This window comes from Leuciscus leuciscus (genome assembly GCF_965113295.1).
Source record: "Leuciscus leuciscus genome assembly, chromosome: 25".
Lineage (NCBI taxonomy): Eukaryota > Metazoa > Chordata > Actinopteri > Cypriniformes > Leuciscidae > Leuciscus > Leuciscus leuciscus.
This window is the reverse complement of record NC_138724.1, coordinates 24,047,860-24,073,012: the sequence shown is the minus strand read 5'-3', so window position 1 is coordinate 24,073,012 and position 25,153 is coordinate 24,047,860. Positions and strand designations below refer to the sequence as shown.

Here is a 25,153-nt window from a genome sequence, read left to right as displayed (position 1 = left end):
TGCAGCCAACGAGCGCGTTGTACAACCCGCTCGCCTGCACCCAAACACCGTTTCTATGGTTCCCGTGCGTCACTGGCGAAAGGAGAAAAGAGTGTTAATGCCCCGCTGCGGCCGGGCCGAATTCTATTTCTCATTCCCCTCTGAAGTTCGGGCGACTGGAAATGTCATACTGCAGTGAGCGAGCCTGTTGTAATGCACGCACCAGCATGTTGACGCTCTCTGTTTCTATGGCAACTTCTCGCTCGTTCAGTTCCAGTAAATGCGACTGTTCCAGTGTATTCTGCAGTAAACTAGTCGGCGACACAGCCCGCTTGCCTGCTCACAAACGCCGCTTTACGGCTACCCAGATAAATCCCCTAGAGTGTATTTTCTGGTGTTCCGGCCACGGCCGATGGTGTTATGAGTGTAGACAAAATGCCCACTGCCTGCCCAGTGCTCATTCCTACACGGAAACACAGGTTTCTCTGATAATATTCGCGCTATATAAAAGCCTTTGTGTCTTCCCCTGTGGCCCAGTGGCAGATTCTCAGATTTTCACGCGAGAGACCCGTGTTCGATCCCCGGGTCTACCGGCAAAAAAAAACAAAAAAAAAATAGATTTTTGCCGTCAATGCTCGCTCTGTCAGTTCCCTGAAAAGGCGACTGCAGATGTGTATTTTTGCAGCCAACGAGCGCGTTGTACAACCCGCTCGCCTGCACCCAAGCACCGTTTCTATGGTTTCCGTGCGTCACTACCTCCATTCTCACACATTTCTCTGGAAAATGTCAATATTGCAGTGGACGAGTCTATTGTAATACACGCACACCTGCAAACAAACGCCAGCGTGTTGACGCTCTCTGTTTCTATGGCAACTTCTCGCTCGTTCAGTTCCAGTAAATGCGACTGTTCCAGTGTATTCTGCAGTAAACACGTCGGCGACACAGCCCGCTTGCCTGCACACAAACGCCGCTTTACGGCTACCCAGATAAATCCCATAGAGTGTATTTTCTGGTGTTCCGACCACGGCCGATGGTGTTATGAGTGTAGACAAAATGCCCAGTGCTCATTCCTACACAGAAACACAGCCCGTCACACAGGGCTCGCGCACATGAAATCGACCCAGATCGATTGCGCATTAAATGTGGTAAATGTGCCCACTGCCCAGTGCCCACAAACACTACGTTCTGCATGTCTCAAGGTTTCTGTAAAACGAAACCAACATGCATTCGCTCTGCTCAGGCAGACAATGCTCTCAGTGTTGTAAATGTGCCCGCTATCCCACGCCCACATTCACACATAGATATAACAGGTCTTACGGGACTCGCCCAGCCCTCCCCCTCTCGATTGACCACCGCAGAGGAGTCGAGCGCGGGCAATCTGCCCGCTGTTATCAGCGCGCTCCATGCCTCAAATGTCATAAGCTTATGTTGCAGCACACTGAAGCCCCTCTGTCGCTGAGCGACCAGAGCTGGCTTCGCATTCAACCCCTAGCCATTCGTGCAAACGCATGGGCAAGGCTACCCGGGGTTTCGAAGTGGGTGCTAGACATTATAGAAAGAGGCTATTCGCTACAGTTCGGTCCACGCCCGCAACGCAAAGCGGCGCGAATCGATACTACGGTGAAAAAGGAAGTAGCACACCTACTTCGGGCCGAAATAGCGAAGTTACTGAGCAAAGGGGCTATAGAACCCCTATCACAAGCTCAGAGCGAAGGGGGCATGTACAGCAGATATCTTCTGGTACCAAAAAAGAAGACGGGGGTCTCAGACCCATTTTAGATCTAAGACGACTAAACAAAGCACTTCTGAAACGACGGTTCAGAATGCTCACGACCAAGAAAATCCTCTCGCAAATTTGCCAAGGGGACTGGTTCATGTCGATAGATCTGAAAGACGCTTATTTTCAAATACAAATAGCGTCACGTCACAGGCGATTTTTGAGATTCGCCTTCGAGGGCCAGGCATATCAGTTCACAGTCCTGCCATTCGGCCTATCCCTGGCACCTCGCGTATTCACGATGTGCATAGATGCAGCGCTCGCACCCCTCAGGCTCCGAGGCATACGAGTGCTGAATTATTTGGACGATTGGCTGGTTCTAGCTCGATCACAGCGGAGCTCATAGAACACAGGACCATATTACTCGATCACCTCGAGAATTTAGGTCTCACAGTCAATTGGGCAAAGAGTTCACTGTCTCCCAGTCAGAAAATATCTTTTCTGGGCACAGATCTGGACTCGCTGTCTATGACAGCACAGCTGTCGCCGCAGCGCAGACTAAGTATTCAGCGCATGACAGAGATTTTTCGCCACGGCACTTTAGTCCCGCTCAAGAAGATTCAAAGGATGCTGGGTCTCATGGCTTCAGCATCCTCAGTGCTTCAGCTGGGTCTGCTTCGCATGCGCCCGCTGCAGTATTGGTTGAAAGCGCGCGCCGCACAGAGCTTGGACCTCCGGTCTCGCGCGCCTCAAGGTCGATCAGAAATGCGTCGCAGCTCTGAAACCTTGGACAGTGACCGACTGGTACCGGTCAGGTGTAAGCCTGGGGACTTCCTCGAGTGTGAAGTTGGTGTCTACGGTCGCCTCAACCTCGGGATGGGGAGCGCTGCTCGAGGGCAGACCGTTATTCGGCCAGTGGTCGGAACGGGAAAAGCTTCTGCATATAAACTGCCTGGAAATGATGGCAGTCGACAACGCGCTGAGGCGTTTTTTGTCCCCAGATAAAAAAGACACCACGTCTTGGTCCGTTCGGACAACATGTCAGTGGTGGCTTATATAAATCACAAAGGAGGTATCAGATCCAGAATCCTTCACAGGCTGACGGAACGCCTCCTGGTCTGGGCTCAGCACAACCTGCGCTCGCTCAGGGCAGCGCATGTGCCCGGCCATCTGAATGTGGGACCAGACAGACTGTCCAGAAACAATCTGCCGACAGGAGAATGGTCTTTTCATCCACAGACAGTCAAAATGCTATGAAGGACATTTGGCAGAGCGGAAATAGACCTATTTGCGTCTCAAGAGAACGCTCATTGTCAGGAATTCTTCTCCAAGAGCAGGGATGCGCTGGCTCACGCTGGCCCCGCTGCCCGCTCTATGCGTTTCCCCCTGTCACGCTCCTACCCCAGGTGTTAGGGCGAATCAGGGAGAGCAGATGCCCAGTGCTACTCGTCGCCCCATTTTGGACAAACCAAGTCTGGTTTCCAGTCCTGATGCAGCTGACGAGTCCCGCCCCGTGGCCGATACCGGTGAGGAGGGATCTCCTCGCCCGGAGCTTTGGTCCCTACATGTGTGGGCCATCAACGGGTACCCGTTAACCTCCCAGCGGGAGTGTTAAACACGATCACGCAGGCTAGAGCTCCATCTACGAGGCGGCTCTATTCCTCAAAATGGTCTGTGTTCACTAGCTGGTGTACAGCGAGTGGCACCTCACCCTCACGCTGTGGGGTGCCGGAGGTTCTCTCCCTTTTTTTACAAGAGCTTCTGGATAAGGGCAGAACCCCATCCACGCTCAAAGTGTATGTGGCGGCCATAGCAGCGTTCGCTGAACCACCGCTTGGCCAGTCATTAGGAAGGAACAATCTGGTCATTCGCTTCCTTAGAGGAGCTAAGAGGCTGAACCCTCCCAGACCACCCTCAGTTCCCGTTTGGGACCTTTCCACGGTTCTGGAAGCCATGAAAGGTGCCCCATTCGAGCCAATACAGTCAATAGACCTGAAACCCTTGTCTTTCAAAACAGTGTTTCTTCTGGCTCTCGCTTCAGTGAAGCGCATAGGGGATTTGCAAGCGCTCTCAGTGAGCATGACGTGTATGGAGTTTGGGCCGAATGACTCGAGAGTCATACTCAAACCAAAGCACGGATATGTTCCTAAATCCCTCAACACACCGTTTAGGGCACAGGTTATCTCCCTGTCGGCCCTGCTGGTATCTGAGGAGGAAGGGGACGCAGGCTTCCTTTGCCCGGTCAGGGCGTTAAGAGCCTATGTGTCTCGCTCGTCTGTTTTCAGACAGACGGAGCAGCTCTCTGTTTTGTTCAGCTGACGTTCTAAGGGACTAGCTGCGTCAAAACAGAGTCTATCCAGATGGATAGTTGATGCTATAGCGCTAGCTTACACATCCAAGGGCCTGCAAATGCCCGATAGGTGTCAAAGCGCACTCCACAAGAGGCATGGCCTCGTCGTGGGCTTGGTCCAGTGGGATTGCCTTGCAAGATATCTGTATGGCAGCAGGCTGGGCCTCCCCGTCTACATTTATAAGGTTTTATAACCTCAAGGTTCCCGCTTTGCAAGCTAGGTTGCTTTCGGTTTAATTTTTCAGTATTGCCCGCCCGATGCTATCGGCTCGGGATGCTGAAACTGCTAGAGCGTCGATCACTGATCGCCTATATACTTCTGTGGGCAGTACGTAAGTCCCCCATATTTACCAGTCCAGGCTGAGTTCGCCCTGGCTGTGTGGAACACTTGATATAACATGCTCTTATCAGAGCTCAATATCACAGGAATGATGCTATTCTAGCCCCTCTTCCCGGATTCTCTGTGAGTCCCTTGTGATTAGGCACTGTATGAGCCCCGGGCACCTGCCCTTGGGACTTTAGTGTTATGTCTCAAGCACGCACGGCGTTTTACATTGTGTTCCCCTAGCGTAAGATATCTTACGCAAGTACGAGAGACCTCTCGTAAGAGAACGTAACCTCGGTTCTCTCTAGAAGAGGGAACGAGTACTTGCGTATCTTGCCGTGCATGCGTCATGTTCTGATTCGCTTCAGCGATGAAAAACTGACCAAACCAGCCTCTCTGGGCCGTATTTATAGCCCTGGCCCCACCCGATTTCGGCGGGACATGACGTAATGGGCGCGAAGCGCCCTCATTGGTTCTGACGTCATGAGGAGCCTCTATCGATAGGCTGGTGCAGTTGCCGCAGAGCAGCCAATGGGCGCGCGAGCTGTCTCGCCCATGTCTGCATGCTGCTGCAATGCGTTTTACATTATTGCAAAATTAAGGATAATTTTTGGCTTCAATATCTCGAGGAAAAGAGGTTTTCCCCTAGCGTAAGATATCTTACGCAAGTACTCGTTCCCTCTTCTAGAGAGAACCGAGGTTACGTTAGTAACCGAGTACGTTTTTAAACACTATAAAACTGTCACAACTCCATGTCAATGCACAAGATGTTGTGGGAAATAATTGATTAAAAAAAAGCATAGGCCTACTGTTGGAAATGGTACCTTTGGCATACTAACACACTAATTCTGATCTTGCTTGCTTTGTATTAAGGTAAGTGTGCTAGTTGGGACATAGCCATTGTTTTACAGTAGTAATATTACTGTGTTCCATTTGACTCGTAAATCAGAATTTCCAATTTGGAGAAGTGTAAGTAGTGAAGTAATGCACAAATAATGTTTTTTTTTTCTTCAATGTTGTTAATTGTTATTGTTATTATTTAAAACTTACATTTTTGAAACTTTTTTCTTTTTCTCTTTAGCTGATGTCACAAATCCCTTTTACTTTTCAGGCCTGCTCTTCAAAATGATATGGCTCAATAAATGGCTCCCTGTTTTCATGATCAATCAGTTTCAAATGGATAAAACAATATAAGGACTTATTTTACCTACAGTATCTGCTATGATAAAAGCTATTTAGCAAACATTTGCAAAGATGGGCATGTAAAACGCAGTTAATGAGCTTCTCTGATAGTAATCTAACTCCTGCAAAATAAGTGCAAGCAATATGCCATTGAGTTTATTTCTATATCGTTATTCTGAGATTTCAAGAATAGGCTATCTCAGATCTGACTTTAAAGGGTTAGGTTGCTCCTGACTGCAGCAAATTGCTAACTATGGTGCTTTGCAGAAATGAGTTTAATTAAACCGAGTGATTTCAGTATATTGATAGTATTATTAGAATCATTCTAGTTCTATAAACATTTGTCCACAAATAAAATATACCTGTGTTCTGCTTGTAAACCGAACCTCACTCAGTAATTGGTTGGAGGCGGCCATTTTAATGGCTTCTCATCAGCAGTGCCAGTGGGATTGATTGGCAGTTAGGCCACGCCCACTTGCTCAGCATGTGTTGCTACGCAAGGCCTCAGCCCTGGCGACACTCTTCATATCAATTAAAGCCCAATTAGGGAGCCATGTTCAGCTAATTATGCTACGCTTCACATTCCCAGAATAAAGTGAGCGTGTGTTTACTGAGATAAATAAATAAAGACACAGGCTGCCAAGGCGAGCCGACCTTAATCAGATTTTCAGTGCTTTCTCTCTCCCTCTGTATGTGTGTGTGTGTTCATTTTTTCTACTCTGTGCTCGAAACAGGTGTAATTATATGACATCGCCATTTGGTGACAGTGTTGTAACATGTCTTGTGAAAAGATACCAATTCCATGTCTCATTTCTTCCTATTTGAAGAATAATGAAATCAAGAGGGTTATTTCATGCAGAGAGGTTGTTTGCTTGTATGTGTATGAGTAGCGAAAGAGAAAAAAAGTGTGCCTACACCTGTGGACTGCTTCATCTGTTCAGACAAGCACATTTGGTCAAAATGTCGCCTAAAAACCAGACAGTATTCAGTATTCTGGAATATAATAAATAATAAATATTCATTAGCTTTTTATAAAATGTTTTCAGCCTGGTGTAATTGGACTTTTTTTTTTTTTTTTATGGTTTACCAGACATGCTTTCAGCTTTAACCACAAAGAGTCAAACAACAAGAGAGAGACAGCCGATTCTAGATAAATTGGTTAAAAAAAATGGCGTGATGAGGGATGGAAAGAGGGAAAACCTGATATGACAGAGGAGATGAGTGTAAAATAGGATAAAATCCATCGAGTGTCACCTTAAATTTGGATTATATTTGACTACCTGTCTCCCAGCAGGTCCTTGTTCCCCCGCTAAGATGGACTTTGAAGTACAATTCACTTTGCAAAAATCCTCTTTAACCTCCTCTCTTGTCTTTCTTAACAGATTATGTGCAAGATGAGGCTAGTTGTTCCACTTCGTGTCCTTGCTAATGGTTAATCTTGTCTAGCCTTAGACTTGAAATCAATCTATGCCTGTGAGACTGGCCCCTACATTGGTCATTTTTATGACTTGTCTTATGTAAGGTGTCAGGCTGATCATCTACACCACTAACAGCTGTTATTGATCATACTCGTTTCTTTTTAGCACACTAAAGCTTTATTATCTGGAAGTGGGGAACCAGGGGAAGAGCTTTGGGATTGAGCTATTCCACCAACAAAACCAAATCTCAATGCGTTACGGTCCTCAATCTGTCACCTGGATTTTTTTTATCATCAGGGGAGTAGAGTAGCTTAGGTGCTATTGCTTACACTTTTAGATAATGGTTATTTACAATAAATAAAACAATAGTTACGCTGGCAATTTGTTTACAAATGTGAACTTGATGAGAAAATGTGAGTAGCAAGACTGTCACAATGCCAGGTACAGTAGTTGCTAATGTGTTAAAATGTATGTTACTTACTTGCTTATATTTTAGCATGTAAGTCTGATCTGTAAGCATTGGCACACCTCTTTTCGAATAGCTAAACGATTTAAAGTATCATTCATATCCGTGTCACTGCACAAGTGAACGTTACTGTTGGAAGTTAGCAATGATAGCTATGATTGCTCTAGCAAACACTACTAGCTAACAGTAATCGTGAGAGTTTTAAAGAAATGTGACGTTTTGTTTTGTTTTTGACTGTTTTGATGAGCGAGTAAAGGTCGATACGAAGACATTTCTACCTAAAAATGCTGATTAAGGATTTGTTTAAAACCTTTGTGCAAGTCCACTGACAACTGCTTGTATTAAAAGGATCTAAATCAGCTTCCTGGTACATATTTTCAGTGCTGGCAGTATTTTCTTTTATAGGCATTTTGATGGGAAAGAAACATCCTTACACAGCAGAAAAGCTTTCTGAAATGTGTAACTTTGCCAATAAATTGAAGTTCAGGCCTATCATTGTCACATGGTCTCAGGAAAAAGAAAGACTAGCTCTTATACAGTATGTTTCTCCTCTTATGGCTTAAAGCTACCTTTTCACTATCTTCGACAAATAACTAGATTTTCAGGAGAAAATGTGAGTGGTGCTAATGTAGCTGTTAGTATGCTATGAGTGATTTTTAGCATGTTGTTATGCAGGGTGTTGCTTCCTGGTTAAACGTAAATATAGACACAAATCTTTGTTCAATTCAGTGCAAAGGTTGCAGCCCTGTTTGGTATGCATTTTTGTACTGTTGTTGCGCTAACAAACCTTAGCGCTTAATAGGGTAAATGAGTTCAATTAAACACTAATCTTATTGGGGATGCTATAGTTATAAACATTTAAACTGTTTAGCTCACAGTGACATTCTCTTGAAACTGTTGTAGAAAAAAAAACTGACGCAAAGGTTTATGCTAATACCCACTATACCACTAAAAATACAACGTTGTTGTGTTATGAATTGCTATGACACATTTTTAGGGATGCAGTTTGGCATGAAAGCAAGCTCATGTTGCTAAATCAAGCTTGAGTAGAAGCTGACAGAAAGCTAGTGGTAAAAAGCCCACTGCTGAAAATGCAGCTTTGTGGTGTTATGAATTGCTATAATGTAGCTAAATGCTGTGTGTTGCTAAATCAAACTTGTTTAGTGTATGGCAGATGCTAAACCCCAATTATACCTTTCTTGGCAGAAGCAGACAATTTACGCTAAAGGTCACAACCGCTATAAATGCAACTTTGTTGTCTTAAGAATTGCTATGATGTACTATAGCCTATCTAAATCAAGTTTGCTTAGCGTAAAAGCAGACAGTTATGTTAAAGCCCATTATACCACTTAGAATGCAACTTTTTTATGTTATGAATTGCAATGATGTATCTAACTCAAGCTTGCTTTGAAGAAGAGTTTATGCTAAAGCCTGTTAAGAATGCAATTCTGTTGTGTTAAATTGTTCTGACACATTTTAGAATAACACTGTGAAATCAAACTTGCATAGCTAGCATTCGCGTTCATATCATAAATGTTTCAGTGCTGTATACTGTAAGGCTTATGAATTTCATAGAGTTGTTGTAGTAGTTGCTATGATTAGCTAAGATTGTATGCGTTTTGACTCATCCACAAGCATGTGGATACAGGATAAATCAGAGCTGTGTGCCATTTCTGACACTCTTGTGCTAACCTCAGCTACTCTCTCAGTTGTTTTGCGTGTTTCCATTCTGAGTCAGCTCACTTCAAGATTGTCTGTTGCTAATTGTGAAGGACAGCTTCATGACAGAGAGTGGGCGCTGTGGGGCGCATCTGCGGCGGATAAGTGTATGAGCACGTGGGCGTGTTTTGAAATGTGCATTGCTGATAATCAGCTCAATAGTGAAGAGAGAGTATAGCTCTGTACTACGTGTCACTCGTCTGTTTTACATCTGTTTGACTGCAAGGTTTTGACGTTTTTACCCAGCAAACACAGAATGCTCCCTTTAATGTTAGTATTTGGTTTCCGGGTTTTTTTTTTTTTTTTTTGAGAACCAAATGATAACATTCTAGGAACCGTTCTTTTTATAACTTTTTCTACACTGTAAAAAATGTGGCTGCGATTTAGTTATAACAACTTAAAATTTGTTGAGATAACTTAAATATCCAACTTAACTAAAGTTAACTAAACTTAATATTTTAAGTCAAGCATAAACACATACTTTTTAAAGTTGAAACAATGTTGGATTTTAAGTTGTGATAAATAATCGCAGCGTTTTTTTTTTCTTTTTTACAGTGTAGCGACGCAGTACTCGTTCCCGTAATCTCAGGGAACCGAGGTTATGTTAGTAACCCGAGTACATTTTACTGGTGTACTGACTATCATTAATTTATCTATCTCTTTATTGAATAATTACTTATAATTTATATAGATATGAGAGTAAATATGATTTCGGAGGGATTTGACACCCTTATTGAAGAGAACCTAACCCTAACCCTAATCAATAAATTATTGTGTTTACGGACCAAAAGAAGCATGGCCCGCTAAACTGTACAAGAGTTAAGAAATAAATGTAATGATATCCTACTTTAAGTCAAATTATTTTTTATTTTATTTTTTTAATGTCTGAAATTTAAATCAATTTCATATAAAAACCATTGATTGTGTTGAAGTCACTGGGAGGAAATAAAGGAATGTTCTGTGAACTTTAGAATAACGTTCTAAAAGCCAAAAACTAACATTCTATTTCAGTTCAGAAAACTTTCCTGGCTAACCAAAAACAAAAGAACGTTCTGGGAATGTTTGAATAACGTTAAGGGAACGTTAGAATAACGTACTACAAACCAAAAACTACCGCTCTATTTCCGTTAAGAAAACTTTCCTGGCTAACCAAAAACAGACCTTAAAAAAAGAAGGTTCTGGGAACCAAAAATGGTTTGCTGGTTACTCATTCCAAACACAATTTTGTCAACTTGCTTCATTTCAGAGGCCTAGAGACCTTTATCAAACAGGCAATGCTAATCAGACAGACAGGCTGGGGTAAGGCAAGCGTCAAATCTCGTCTACCGTGATAGTGAATAAAAGGATTTGATTTGTAGTAGTGTAGACAGAGATTATATGTCAACTTGACTCTGAGAGTGGCTGCAACATGGCCAGCACATGCTCCTGGCATTACATACCCATACCTACAGTACAACCACGAAAACATGTATTCTGTTGATTATCGTCCGCCGTTGTGTCAGCTGTGTCACTTTGGCCTGGAAGCTGCTTACCACAAATCAAATCTATTTCAGCCTCCTATTTTAGAATAAACAACTCACACGTTCCTCCTTCATCCATCAGCTTAGTGGAAGAGAATGAAAAGCCATTTTTATTAGAACGATGCGCTCCCCAGGGGGGCGAGAGAGGAAACAGGAAATGTAGAGAAGAAAGTGGGAGACAGAAAGGGGAAGAATTGTTTCCTTCCATCATTACAATAAGTGGCTCATTTTGCAGTGTGGTTGAAACAGGAAGCATCGCTTCAGTAATTGTACCACTGTCAGCAATGTGGAGTCACAACAAAGTTGCCATGATTCATCAATCCTCGGAACTCATAATGCCATTCCCAAGACAGCGTCCCTATGAAAGGAAAATCACTTCTTGGTTGTTTATCATAGACTGAAATGCGCCTTTGTCATGATTGCAACTTTATATTTTCTAGTTGTGCCTGTAATTATCTTTTTTTTTTTACTTTGTTTATTATTTAGACTTTTCTACCTTAATGTAACTCTCTCACATTTGCAGATTTTATTTTTATATTTTAAACTTGTTCACAATTACCTATTTATTTATCATTTTCATGTATTCATTTTTATACTTTAAACTTTATATCACAATTAGCTTTTATTTATTTGTTTTTTGTTCTTTTAATACTTTTTTATAGTCTAATTCTCTGAGGTGGAAACTAAAATGCTACTTTCGTGTCTTTTTTTATACTCAATCTCTACTTTTATTTTAAATTTCAAGATCAAATGACCTAAGCTGCCATATACATTAACTTTATAGTGCTATATACTCTTACTGCATGTCTCATTTTTATTTCTCTATTTTTAGGTTGATGCATAAATGAGAACTCTGAGCAACGCTTGAGCAATGATATCTTCCTCTTGGGTGCCATAAAGCGGCCCATTCCTGAGTCCTTCACCCAGCATCTGCTCGGCTTCTCCGTCTCTGATCGACTGCCACGCTGTACCCATCAGCGGCCGCCATATGCTATCCCAGCGGCCATCTCTTGCTGTAAACAAACAATATATTTTGACAGATGCTCACTTGCCACGATCTCAGGCCCTGCCTGACCGTATCACAGTGCCCTGGACACAGTTCTGTGCTCTGACAGGTGGACCCTCACCCCTCCTTCCTCCAGTATGATTACAGAGCGAGTAGATTTAAAGATCAGACTGTTTAAGGTGGCCCTGAATTAACAGCTGTCAGGGGGTCTATTGTCTTCATGGCTGCGGTGTGACACCAGCGCCTCTGAAAAGGCCACAGCAGCCCTGCCATTTCTCATAATAGACTTTTAGTTAAAGGACAGGAAAATAATAAGCAGACTTAATCGCGGAAAGCGGACGTCGTTTGTCACTCCTGCGGAATCAACTTTGGAGGGACAAACGAGGTTCAGTTGTGATGACGAGACAGGGCTGCTCTTTTCATCTTTTCATTCTCACACACATGACAACCGGAACACAAAGACAGCTGTTTAGTATATATATATGTATCTGTCGGTCTAACTACAGGGTTTGGAAAGGTATAGAAAAGTATGGAATTTGATATCAGTCATTTCCACGTCTGGAAAAGTATGAAAAAAAAAAACAGAGTATGGAACAAATATTTGCATTTCCAGACGATTATTCCTGTTTATTGTAGTTTTTTCAATAATAGAAAATTAAGAATTTAATGAAAATAAATCTATCACACAAGATGTATGTTTTTATGGCAACTGTTTAGTGATTGTCAAACAGGATAGAATGAATTCAAGGTGCACTTGAATGCAGGTTATAAGCATTTTGGTTTTCTTTGCATGATATTCTTAGCACCGTATTACAGAGCCTCTAAAAGTACCGTTGCAAAAAAAAAAAAAAGTTGTATATATATATATGCATATTGAGCCACCTATTGCGCCATCAGCCCATTTCGCGCGGTGTGGTTTCTTGGCCGCCACAGAGTATGCGTTAAAGCAGATCTATGGTCTTGAAATATGACATACTGCCTCTACGAAAGCCAGATTTTGAACACCTTTTTACAGTACTCGTCTTTTTTGTAGACCCTTGAACATGCCAAATAAGACAATGCACACAGCCGTATTGTGCCATTAGCCCATTTCGTGTCATGGTTTCTCTGCCACCGCAGAGGATGCGTTAGATTGGACATTAGCCCTTGATATTAGAGGTGCTACCCTATAAGGAAAGCCAAATTTGAACAAATAGATCTCTATTAATTAATGTGCATCCATGCTCTTGTTTTCTTATTAGTAAGATGGCAGTGACGCACAAAGGAAATAGCTTATAGTATATATAAAACTAGAAATTGTATTGCGTAAGCATGCTAAAAATTCCCTGATGTGTGCATGTGAATAGTTTCTCAAGGGCACAAGAAGTTTCTCGTGTGCATGCAAAAGTCGAGACCCTGAGAAAAATACAGATATTTAATATGTATCTGTCTGTCTGTTCTGTCTGTATATCTGTCAAATTTCATTGTGTGCTGATCAAGTCGAAATCCGGTGGTTTCAATGTTCACTTTTCTAAGCTTTTCTATTTCAGAAGGCCAGCTGTGTAAACCAGCATTAGTTTGGAATAAAAAGCTCTCCGACGGAGTGTAAAGAAGCAATGATTAAACACAAACCCGGAGGAGGAGAGCCTTTTGTGGGGCTGCGAGTCTCCAGCGGCTGTCTGATCCTGCTCCTCACTCGGGGGGGGGGGAAAGCAGATTTAATTAAATCAGAATTAAAGAGCATTGTTATTTTGATTGAAGACACCCGGCTCCTTTCCCTCCACACTCTCTCACCCGACTGTCCCGGATTCAAGCTGACGGGGTTTGTCGTTGAAGGTTTACTTGAGTACATAGCGTGCATCTGGTGATCTCCTGAGCACACATGCAAACACATGCAGGTCTTACTACATGTTTGAGGAATACAAACGCCATCTTCTCTGCAGTAGATTGAGTCTAATTCTGTATTATTGGATAATGAGAAAAGCCTATACGACACACAGACTGGCACAATGTTGGAAGTTAATTAAATTTCGGTAGAGTGACAGTAAAGATCCTGACAGAACCTGAAGGCAGCATAAGAAACGGCCAGACAGGAACAATGGCATGTCTATTTTTTTCCAGGCCTCGGCTACATGGCGTGAGAGAGGCCCTTCAGATCAGACAGACAGACAGACAGACAGAGAGAAAAAGAGGGATGGAAGGACAGTAATGAATAGTGTGTGTCCTGATAATTGCATTAATGATTATTAGGCAGAGCTCAGGGGAAGGTGATGAGAGGGAGAGTTTCTGTCAGCTAACTTTGACTAATGGCTGTTCACTCGGGGCCACTGCTTGGAATATTAATTTACAAAATAAACTTTAAGGAAGCAGAGATGGAGGAAAGAGGAAAAAGGAAGGTCTGTGAAGAATTAATTTGTTTAACCCCTTGAAACAGGGCCTCAATCACTTTGGAAAAACATCACAGATGTATTTACATATTTTAATTGCATGACATTATTGTTTGTGAAGCTACTTTAAAATGATAGCTTTTTAGGTTATATGCTTCTTATAATTTAAAGATGAGTTTTAATAATGAGTGTTGTTTCTAGAACCACTAGATTTAGCTATTTCCAAACAAGGAAGTCGGATATACCCGGAAAAATATAGTTGTAGCATTCCCATAGACAGGTGCTCGGTTAGCACAGGAATGTGCGTTTTGAAATGTGCCATTTTGGATGCTCAGTTTTGGACTTCATTTATTTTTCCAATCACTTGGTCCGCAAACGCCAATTTACTAATTGCAAATCGGCGATTATCACCACAAGACTGCATATAGCTAAGCTCTTCATTAGCGACTATTGTGAGTTTTTACTTTGTCAGAATACGCTTAGATGGCCAAAATTGTCAACGGAAAGGGCTAGGCTAACTAGCTAGACATGCTAAACATTTCCCCCCAAACTAGGGTTATCATGGTTCCAACATTTCAGTAGTTGGTACCAATACCAGTAAAATTTACAGTAAATATTTCAGCGTATTCTGACTAACTTACTTACTGGTATCCCTGATTGGCCGTTGCATGCATGTGCTAAACAGATATGATTGCGATTGGCTATAATGTTCAATACTTGTAAAAACACGCTGTTAATAGAAACCTTTGTCGCTCAAACAAACACGTCTAGCGGCGCCTATCAGCGGGTACCGTATATTCCCGGTACTCGGTACTACCAGTAGCTTACTGCAGAAATGCTGGTACCGTTAACTTTTCTTTTTTTTTTTTACCGCTACGTTTGACAACCCTACCCCAAACAAGCAAGTAGCTCACCGAAAAGGTATGCTATTTTATAATAGCAATATGCTTTGTTAGCAGTGGAGCTATGTACTTCCTAGCACTGCATGCCATTGTGGGATAGGTGTTTATCTGTGATACGATAAAGACGAAAAATGGCAGCTTGACGTCATAACATCACATAAATGTCAGAGGATGATAAGCTGTTTAAACAAAGATTAGTGCTCTTTAAGAGATGTGTGTCAATGATCCACCTTCTCACTCAAATAAAGTTTTTGATTGGTGTGCAGTTCGATTTTTTGCCCTCTGCGTTGACACCAACATCTTTGACCCCACATGCAGGTGTCACCTCAGATGGTGATAACAGCACCTCAACAACTTATCCCCTAAAACTCACACATTCAGTGGAGAATAAACACCCTGCTTAATGCCAGGTGGCTGTCGACTGAAGACATTTTTCACATAAATCAAACTGCCATTGGGCTTATCAATAACAAGTCAATTAGCAGGCGGAGAGAGGCACGGATCTCTAGGGGTCACCGCTTGTTTGTTAGATGGACATCTGCAGCTCTGTTTGCTTCGCCATGGCAACAGACCTACAGTTTCTCTCTGTTTTTCTGTCTCGTTCTTTAGGTTTGTGAGGACAGAAGGCTCTGGCAGGCCTAACTACTGCTTTAAAGTGCAAATTTCACCCTGAAATTAAAATTATTTTATTTACTCACCCTCATGTTGTTCCAAACCCATTTGACTTTTCCTTCATTAAAACACAAAAATTGCATGTACTTTTGTTTTTAATAGTGTGAATCACAGTCCAATTTCATTGTATAAAAAAGAGCAGCTTGGACATTTAGCAAAATACCTCTTTTGATTCTTCAAAAGAAAGAATGTCATACAGGTTTGGAACGACGTGAGGGTGAGTAAATGATGACAGATTATATCAATAAACATGCACACATGTGACCTCTATCGTGATCGATAAATTTCCCCCCCCCAATGTTTTCCAATGTTTTTCAAGTCCTCAAGGATGAATGAGCACTTGTAAAAATTGGCATTTTCAATGACCTTTCTAATTTTGCTCAGTTTATAGACTTGGCTATTAAAATTTGGCCGAAAGCAAAGTCTTTTGCATAAAAATGACTTTCCGTCCCTTTATTAGCCTGCTACTCACAATAATGAGGCTTTATTTATTTCCTCAGTTTTTTCTCTCTCTTTGTCTGTTCGTCCATTTAAAGGTATTCAAATAATGTGAATTTAAATAATTATTCATTTTTTAGTATTATATGGGTCGTTCTATGGTTGTTGTTGTAAATATTAACAGAGTCAGTCATTTTTTATACATTTATATATAGGGTACAAATAGCAACCATGTTGTAGAATGACCTATTATTTATGATGTTTTCTCTTGTTTATTTATGATGTTTTCTCTTTGTTTGGTTTGCAGAATTTGTGACTCTCAGATGAGAGAGGCCACCCAATGCTTGCAGGCACTTGGTGACTATTTAATGACTAGTCTGTCAGAAGTCCAGACAGAATCACCTCAGAAATGCACAGGACCAATTACAGCATAATAACTCATCTGCAAATACACCCTTGCTTTATTTATCATGAATAAATCCATTTAATTCATACTTGCTAATGACACCAACACAGATCATAATGGGACTGCACCAAGGCCCACTTGTAGAGTTAATGCTCATTATACTGACATCCTAGTTTCCCTATACTATGGATAATTTGTTTATAAAGTCAACGAAAAATAACCACGTCTCAGCAGGATTCTGAAATTGTGAAATGCAATTGGACTATACCCTATATTTGATATGCTTTTCCAACTTTTGAATATACCATAAAGGACATTTTAGTCAGCCAGCCTTGAGTAGATGGTTGTGTGCTCTCTTTTAAATGTATTCCTTTGATCTGATGTGTTTTAACAGTGTCTGTTTTTCTATATAGAGGGGGATCAAATAGCAAAGCTGCAGCATGTTGGCTTGGACCACCTGCTGGAGATGAGTTTCAGAGAGCACCGGAGGAAAACAGCAGGGGGATGCGTTAGTTTGTATCCATGAGCCTTGTACTGACACGTTTACTATGCAGAATGTGTATATATGTTTGTGTGTCTTAATGCATGATTTATGGTGTGTATTGGAGTGTCTGTGGACGGTTGTTCAGATGTTAGGTCTATGATGTCTCACATTGGTGTATATGTGTGTAAGGGTTTACTTTAAAATAGTTTGTGAAAAAAATGTCCAAGAAGTTTGCTAAATATTACACAATTTGTCCTTTAGGCATGTGTTGATTTGGAATTTTTTATAGTATTTTAGGGTTAGAGTTAATCTGTATGCCAATTATAATTAACATAATGTAAAAAGAAACAAGAAATCTATGGCATGCCCTCATTAGGTAGCTTAGTAAAAGTGTGTGTGTGTGTTTGTGTGTGAATGTGGTTAGCATCACCCCCACCCCCTTCCCGAGACCTCCAATGTTTCTCAGGTGCTAAAATGTGTCGGTTAGGGACCCCATAGTGAGGTATAAATAGGACTCTCATCCTATGGAGAGACACAGTCTTTTATAGGAGCATCAAGTGACTGAGATCCAGCCAGGCACTCTTAAATCGAGAGCCTGGAAGACATCCGCACACAGAAACGCACTAGGCCTCCCTTGTGCCCCCATGCGGAAAGACCCCAGGGGAGAATTTGCCAGCTGAGCCTCAAAAACAAGGTAGGACAACCCAGCTGACTGACAAACTGAATGCTCTCAGCTGTTTTTGTGTATGCATGTCTCAATAGTTCACTTCAGAGCTGATAGCTGGAGAAACCCAGGGTGCAAACACAAGCTGAGAGGGAGAAAAAGAAAAAGAGAGAGAGATAAAAAAGAGAAAATGCCAGCATGTATTCACCATGGGAGTGTTATGGTAAGCCCTTGTTGATTTATTGATCAGGGAAGAGGACCGTTTTGCCTTCTTGCGGATGGGATGAGAGAAGAGTGTCACATCATGACACAGTTGTTTTGTGAATCTGCAAGGGTTTGACAGCTACTGCTAGTCCGAGTAATGTGACTTCTGAGCTAGTCCTTGTTTTTATTTGCCTGTTTATGCATATCTTCGTACTCAGTGAGTGACATGGTTGAAACACAGGATAGGGTCTGATTCATAGGGAATGGCTGGCATTACAATTTCTCTTCATCCGACTTCAGTCAATGGCTGTGCATCATAAGACTGGACTCTCTCTTTCTCTCGAGCTCTCCGTTAAATGCCAGCAAGCTCCTCTACGGACTTAAACTCCTGTTTCAGCACAGTAAATGACTAAGATAACTGATTGACAGCCCTAGAGGTGTCCATTTAACAAAGGGGGGGAATGAAACAAAAGATGAGGGATAGAAAAAGGGACATGGTGGGTCCCTGAGCGAGAGTGTTAGGAAGGAGAGAAATGAAGTTTTCAGCAGTGGATCGATTTCTTAACGCTTGTCTCATGCATTTTACAGAGGCACTAAATGCCACTTATGGTATAATGCTGTACTCTGGGTCAGAGCAAAGCTCTCACGCTTGGGCTGGGATTTCAGGGCTGCTTTTAACAAACAATGCCAGTAGACTTAAGTAAATCTGTCTGATTGTGTCACAGCCTTGGAAATAATGTTGTTTTCCTCTTCTTTTGTGGATTTGTAATCCTGAAACCCCCTTTTTCTATTACACCTAAGAATATTCCTTGGCAGCCAAACTAATCTTATAATCTCATAGTCTCATAAACTCTCGATTCATAAAGAATTAATCTTATTCCTTCTCACTTTCTTTTCTCTCTCTTGAAAGCAGTGGAATCTAAGCTGACGCCATGGAGAAAGGGAGGTGGAGTTCTGAAGATGCTCCCAGAGCCTCCATGCCTGACGAACTGTCTCATCCTAAGTTTTCGGAATGGAAGTTTAAGCTCTTTCGGGTCAAGTCCATGGAGAAGGCCCCTCTGTCTAATGAAACACCGGTGGAAAAGGAAAACCAGCCTGAGGTGGAGGTGGAGATGGAGATGGCAGGCTCTCCAGGCAGTGTTATGAAGCTCTGTTTTGGAGGGAAGAGTAAGGAAAACGTGGAGAGCACTCGAGAGAGAGTGGACCTTAAGCTGCAGGAGATTGATACACATATGAATCTTCTCAAGTGAGTCTAATGATAATATTGAGTGATTTATGAATTCTGAATGTTCAGTTGACTTGTGCATACTGTATTTGAAAGCATCATTGTTAATCAGAGTCAAGCTTAGTTTTTTCTTGCGTCTTTTGCAGAAGCCTGTGTCGTCTTTGTGGCCTCACAATACGGAAGACTAAAGGTCCATCGCATGAAGTCCAGGGAGACTTGGAAGAGGCCAGCCGGTGTGCCTTGCGCAAAATGGGCTGCAAGTTGGTCACCTGGCCGGAGGTGATCTTGAAGGTCTTCAAGGTGGATGTGACAACCGACATGGAGACGGTACATCCGTCTTTGTTTTGTCACAGATGCTGGACTGCTGCCATGAGGGGAGGGGGTTTCTGTTCTTTCACTAGGACCCGGATCCCAGACTGGAAGTCCCACACTTCCAACTGCAACCTCTGCTTCCCTAAGAAGATCTCTTTTCAGCGAATGGGAAGGAAACGGGCCAAACCACTTAAAGGTGCACACAGCCTTCCAAAGAGAGTCAAGAGGGATTCCCTAGAAACTTCAGGTGCCAATAGATTGTGGAGACAGACCACAGAGAATCCTGTGGGATCAGGTGGGAAAGAATGGTTAAAACTGTCAGTGCAGAGAGGACAATGGGTAAAGAATATCACACAATGCCAGAAGGACCATCTGAGCACTAAGCTCATCCCTCCCGAAGTCCCAGCGGACTTGCTACGTGCTGTTACTTGCCAAGTGTGTGATCACCTGCTTTCCGACCCTGTCCAGTCACCGTGTCGGCACCTGTTCTGTCGGGTCTGCATAGTAAGGTACAGTCGAGCTTTGGGCCCGAACTGTCCCACCTGTAGCCAACACCTGAACCCATCCCACCTGACCAGACCAGCCAAGTTCTTCCTTGCCACCCTCAGCTCTCTTCCTCTGCTCTGCCCCAGCGAAGGATGCAGCGACTGGGTCCGATTGGACTCTTTTAGGGAACACTGCCTTGACCACTACAATGAAAAAGAGTCTCAGGAAGAAGAAACACCTTCAGAGAAGAATCTCAATGGTTACTTGCCAGTCAACAAAGGTGGGCGCCCTAGACAGCACCTGTTGTCGCTGACCCGTCGGGCTCAAAAACACAGGCTGAGAGACTTGAAGAACCAGGTGAAGGTGTTTGCTGAAAAGGAAGAAGGAGGGGATGTGAAGTCTGTCTGTTTGACGCTCTTCCTTCTGGCATTGAGAGCCGGGAATGAACACAAACAAGCAGATGAACTGGAAGCTATGATGCAAGGTAATGCCAAGAAACACGTCACCCACAATATGTGACTGTCAAACAGTTGTTGTCAGATGAATACAAATAGAATGAACAGATAATGCATTATTGACTTACATAAGCTTGAGAGCAACCAAGAATAACGTTTTTACAACCTAATATATGGCATCATTTGTTTTGTATAATGAACTAGCCTAATTTTCAATGCCTGACTGCAGTTAATTGTATTCATTTTTCATGGAACAACAGCTTTAACATGTAATTTTACACAATTATGTTCATGTTTAGGCTACTACCTGAAACTAGATATGAAAAATTAAACACATCCACGAGGTTATCTTTACAAAAAAAATTTATGAATTCTTTTCCTATGTGCCTCACTGTCAATTTAAATAGAATAAGCATCACTTTACTGAATGTGCTCGCGCACACACACTCGCAAACACACACACTCACACACTCCACCAGTCAAAAGTTTTGGATCGGTAAGATTTTTAATGTTTTTAAAAGAAGTCTCTTCTGCTCACCAAGGCTGCATTTATTTGATAAAAAAAAAAAAAAAGAACAGTAATATTGTTAAATATTATGACAATTGAAAATAACTGTTAAAATGTCATTCATTCCTGTGATCAACGCTGAATTTTCAGCATCATTTCTCCAGTCTTCTGTGTCAGATGATCCTTCAGAAATCATTCTAATATGCGGATTTGATGCTCAAAAAATTATTATTATCAATGTTGAAAACAGATATTTTTTTCTTCAGGATTCTTTGATGAATAGAAAGTAAAAAAAAAAACAGCATTTATGTGAAATAGAATCTTTTGTAACATTATAAATGTCTTTACTGTAACTTTTGATCAATTTAATTAATTCTTGATGAATAAAAGTATTGATTTATTTTATTTCCTTCCGCCCAAAAAATGTATATAAATTATTACTGACCCCAAACTTTTGAACGGTAGCGTTTAATGTTACAAAAGCTTTCTATTTCAGATAAATGTTGTTCTTTTGAACTTTCTATTCATCAAAGAATCCTGAAATAAAAATGTAAATAACTGTTTTCAACATTGATAATAATGAGAAATGTTTATTGAGCATCAAATCCTCATATTAGGATGATTTCTGAAGAATCATGTGACACTGAAGACTGGAGTAATGATGCTGTTGATCACAAGAATACATTACACTACTATATATTCACATAGAAAACAGCTATTTTAAATTGTAATAATATTTCACAATATAATTTTTATTTTATTTTTTAAATCAAATAAATGCAGCCTTGGTGAGCAGAAGAGACTTCTTTTAAAAACATAAAAAATCTTACATATCTAAAACTTTTGTCTGGTAGTGTATGTGAAACTCAATACTCAATAACAATTCTTGTAAAGAGCCTGTTAGGATGAAAACAACATCAGTAGCCCTTGTATCTGCAAATGACATAGACACTGTCTAAGCCCCCCAGGGGAACAGGGTCCAGCTGGTGCCTGTTTTCATCAGCAGCCAATATCAGTATTTCCAGCCCAGCTGAGTCACCTCTCTTCTAACTTAAGCATTAATAATCTCTCTGATCTAGAACAATTAGGACATATTCCATGCTGCAGTTATAATCAGAATTACAGATATTGTTGCATTCAATTGCTGGTGCTCTGAAATCAGTTCATAATCACATTCAGGCTCACAGTCTCACTTATTTTGAGCTTATTCTGGATAAACAGTTATGTGAATTCAAACTTCTGACTCCATCTCACACAATTTTGTTTTCCCTCTGTATTCTCTTTCAGGCAGGGGAATTGGTCTGCATCCTGCAGTGTGTTTGGCTATACGGGTCAACACCTTCCTTAGCTGCAGTCAGTACCACAAGATGTATCGCACTGTGAAGGCCACTAGTGGCCGCCAGATATTCCAGCCCCTGCACACACTACGTAATGCTGAGAAAGAGCTTCTCCCCGGGTTCCACCAATTTGAATGGCAGCCAGCTTTAAAAAACGTTTCCAGCTCCTGGGATGTGGGCATCATTGATGGCCTCTCCGGTTGGACAACCTTTGTTGAGGATGTCCCTGCGGATACCATTTCCAGACGATTCCGCTACGATGTGGCACTGGTTTCTGCATTAAAAGACCTGGAGGAGGACATAATGGAAGGACTCAGAGAGAGGGGGCTAGATGACAGCATTTGCACCTCTGGCTTTACTGTGGTGGTGAAAGAATCATGTGATGGTATGGGAGATGTCAGCGAGAAGCATGGAAGCGGTCCAGCGGTTCCTGAGAAGGCGGTGAGGTTTTCCTTCACAGTCATGTCCATCTCCATCCGAGTTGAGGGTGAGGATGATGGCATCACCATCTTCCAGGAACCAAAGCCAAACTCTGAGCTCTCTTGTAGACCTTTGTGCCTCATGTTTGTGGATGAGTCCGACCACGAGACCCTGACAGCAATCTTGGGACCTGTGGTAGCAGAGCGGAAAGCCATGATGGAAAGTCGACTTATCATATCTGTTGGTGGTCTGCTACGCTCATTTAGATTCTTCTTCCGGGGTACAGGCTATGATGAGAAGATGGTTCGTGAAATGGAAGGGCTAGAAGCATCAGGCTCCACTTATGTATGCACACTCTGCGACTCAACCCGAGCTGAAGCCTCTAAAAACATGGTGCTTCATTCCATCACACGTAACCACGATGAAAATCTTGAGCGCTACGAGATCTGGAGGAAAAATCCTTTCTCAGAGTCCGCCGATGAACTCCGTGACCGGGTCAAAGGGGTTTCCGCAAAGCCTTTCATGGAGACCCAACCTACTCTGGATGCCCTGCACTGCGACATTGGCAATGCGACTGAATTCTATAAGATTTTTCAGGATGAGATCGGCGAAGTCTACCAGAGGAGCAATCCGAGTCGAGAGGAACGCCGTCGTTGGCGGTCAGCCCTGGACAAACAGCTAAGAAACAAACTGAAACTCAAGCCTGTGATGAGGATGAATGGAAACTATGCGCGCCGGCTGATGACACGTGAGGCTGTGGAGGTGGTCTGTGAGTTGGTTCCTTCAGAGGAACGACGTGAGGCACTACAGAGACTGATGGAACTCTACATCCAGATGAAGCCTGTGTGGCGATCCACCTGTCCCTCCCGAGATTGCCCTGACCAACTCTGTCGATACAGCTACAACTCGCAGCAATTTGCTGACATCCTTTCCACCACATTTAAGTACCGCTATGATGGAAAGATTACCAACTACCTCCACAAGACTCTGGCCCACGTTCCTGAGATTGTTGAGAGAGACGGGTCTATCGGAGCATGGGCCAGTGAAGGCAATGAGTCTGGGAACAAGCTGTTCAGACGTTTTCGGAAGATGAATGCGAGGCAGTCCAAAACGTTTGAACTTGAAGATGTACTGAAACACCACTGGCTGTACACCTCCAAGTCTCTTCAGAAGTTTATGGAGGCTCATAAGAATTCAGTAAAAGCAATGCAAGCCACATTTAACCCAGAAGAGACCCCAGATGAAGTTGATGTGGCTCTTGAAGTTCCAGATTTTTGAGTTTTTCTCTGATTGACTTTCTTTAATGGACCGTTTTTCTTGCTAATGAAAATATTGTTCAGTAATTGATTTTATTTCTTGAGATGAGATGTAATATCACGTTTAATGGCTTTATTATTCACTTCATTATTTTTTTGAAGCCAGTGCATAAACGTGAGCTAAATTGTTTTATGGCGGAGATAAAATTATATGGGCAGAGCTTTTTTTTCTCCCCAGATTTGACAGACAAATTGTCTGTGTTTTATCTCTTTCTGCTTGTGAAATATGAGGGATTTCATTGTATTGCCAGGTTGTGACAACTTCACGAATTCATCCAGAAGGGTTGTTTATGAAAACTTATGAGGGAGTTGTAGGTCACTGAAATTGTGTTAAAGGAGCCCCACATTTATGATGGCTGTACTAATATATCACAAAGACAAAATGAAATTAGAAAACGCAAATTGTCTTCTTTGCAGGAGGTCTAGAGAGAAGGATTATTTTAGCAATGCAGTGTTTTGATGGTGCTCAACTGGTCCATAAATGACTCCCATAGACACTATGCTACAGCATTTGCACATTTATTTAGACCTTACCTTTTATTTCTACCTCAGTCTTCAATCTTACAGGTCCCTCAGGACATTTGCACCATGCTATTCACACAAACACATTTTCAAATATTCTTGAAGAAATGGCAGTGTATTTTACTCGATAAAACCTATTGACTATTGTCAGAATTTCTTTATGTTGCAGTTCAGAGATATGTGCTCTGTTCATCTCAAACTTGTACCTCAATTTATTAATCATGTTTCTATTATTTTGTTTAATAGTATAAGGTTTAATTCATTGTGTTTATTGTATTCTCTTAAAACGAGAGGATTTCAGTGATCCATTTCTTACTTCGACTTGAACTGATTGATTTCTTTGTGAAGTGATTTTACTGATTTCTTTGTGTCTTTACTTGATTGATTTCTTTGTGAAGTGATTTACTGATTTCTTTGTGTCTTTACTTGATTGATTTCTTTGTCATGATTTGAATTATGTCGTTTCATTCTTTGATATTATACATTATACAACATTTCTAAATGCTTGAATTTTTTCTTTGTACTTTGGAGAAGTTTTTTTTTTAAATAAACCAAAGGTACCTCACATCATTCTATTCAATATGATTTAAATAGTGTGTGTAAAACTTTACATATCTGTTTAAATTGCTTTATGTTCTTTTTTTTATTTGAAATAAAACACTGCATTGCACTGTTCGTAAACACTTGTCTACATGTGTACAAAATTTGTGTAGACTTGCACAAAGGCACTGGTGATGTTCTTGTAATGACCTAT

General features: G+C 41.8%; 1 protein-coding gene across 4 annotated transcripts; it reads left to right on the top strand.

Moving 5' to 3' along the window:
* The first annotated feature begins 16,513 nt into the window (after positions 1-16,513).
* On the top strand, positions 16,514-24,939 carry rag1 (recombination activating 1). 4 transcript variants are annotated; one of them, XM_082159248.1, is made up of 4 exons: positions 16,514-17,644; positions 18,729-19,064; positions 19,190-20,325; positions 22,092-24,939. In XM_082159248.1, exons 2-4 carry the CDS (start codon positions 18,751-18,753, stop codon positions 23,837-23,839), a joined length of 3,198 nt encoding a protein of 1,065 aa, XP_082015374.1. In that variant the 5' UTR covers positions 16,514-17,644; positions 18,729-18,750; the 3' UTR covers positions 23,840-24,939. The 4 variants fall into 4 exon arrangements, with proteins under 4 accessions (XP_082015374.1, XP_082015373.1, XP_082015375.1 ...); XM_082159247.1 differs by having other exon boundaries at positions 16,516-17,644; positions 18,732-19,064; XM_082159249.1 differs by lacking the exon at positions 16,514-17,644 and adding an exon at positions 17,651-17,837 and having other exon boundaries at positions 18,732-19,064.
* The last annotated feature ends 214 nt before the right edge of the window (positions 24,940-25,153 follow it).